The 677-nt window shown below is 68.4% G+C and overlaps 1 protein-coding gene across 1 annotated transcript in view; it reads right to left on the reverse strand.

The window, feature by feature from the left end:
• The window catches only part of UCK2 (uridine-cytidine kinase 2), a 23,242-nt gene extending 22,906 nt beyond the window's left edge, over nucleotides 1-336 (reverse strand). The window contains exon 1 of the mRNA XM_014943335.1: nucleotides 116-336. Within this exon, the coding sequence (XP_014798821.1) occupies nucleotides 116-336 (221 nt within the window). The remainder of the gene's footprint in view (nucleotides 1-115) is intronic.
• Between the last annotated feature and the right edge of the window lie 341 nt (nucleotides 337-677).

Genomic DNA, 677 nt, shown 5'->3' on the forward strand with positions numbered 1-677 from the left:
GGAAGGGCTCGCCGCCGCTGGGCTGCCCGTGCTCCTCCAGCCTCTGCTCCCCCGCCATCCTCCTCCTCCTCCTCCTCCCCTGCTAAGAAGCAGCAGCGCCGCCGCCTCGCCTCGCCTCCTCCTCCTCCTCTTCCTCCTCCTCCTCCGCCGACCGCCTTCTCTCTCCGGTGCGGGGCTGGATTTATCTGATGAGTCAAGGGCCTTCCTCCCCGCCTGGTTCACATCCCCGGCGCTGCGGCTCCCTGCCAGGTGCCTGCCGCAGCTGCACATGCTCCGGACCAGCCCGCCGGCGGGCGGCGCGGTACGGCACGGCACGGCACGGTACGGCGGCCACATGGGCCCCCGCAACTCACCCGCACCACCCGCCCGGGGACAAAGGAGATGGGATCCCCAACCCGCCATGCACCGGCCCCGAGTCCCCTCTGACCCCCGAGTCCCCCAGGCTCCGGCGAGGGTCGCATCACACAAAAGGGGGTCCCCAGCGGCACCACACAAAGGGGGGGTCCCCAGCAACACCACACAAAGGGGGTCGGCATCACACAAAGGGGGGTCCCCAGCAGGACCACCGTTATTACATCCCCCCCACCCTCCTTCTCCCACCCCACCCGGGCCTTGCTCCTCCAAGCGCTTAGGAACGCTCGGTAACGACCCGAGGCCAGGAATAATAATAAAAAGAA

Source organism: Calidris pugnax, unplaced genomic scaffold (assembly GCF_001431845.1).
Source record: "Calidris pugnax isolate Ruff unplaced genomic scaffold, ASM143184v1 scaffold63, whole genome shotgun sequence".
Taxonomy (NCBI): Eukaryota; Metazoa; Chordata; class Aves; order Charadriiformes; family Scolopacidae; genus Calidris; species Calidris pugnax.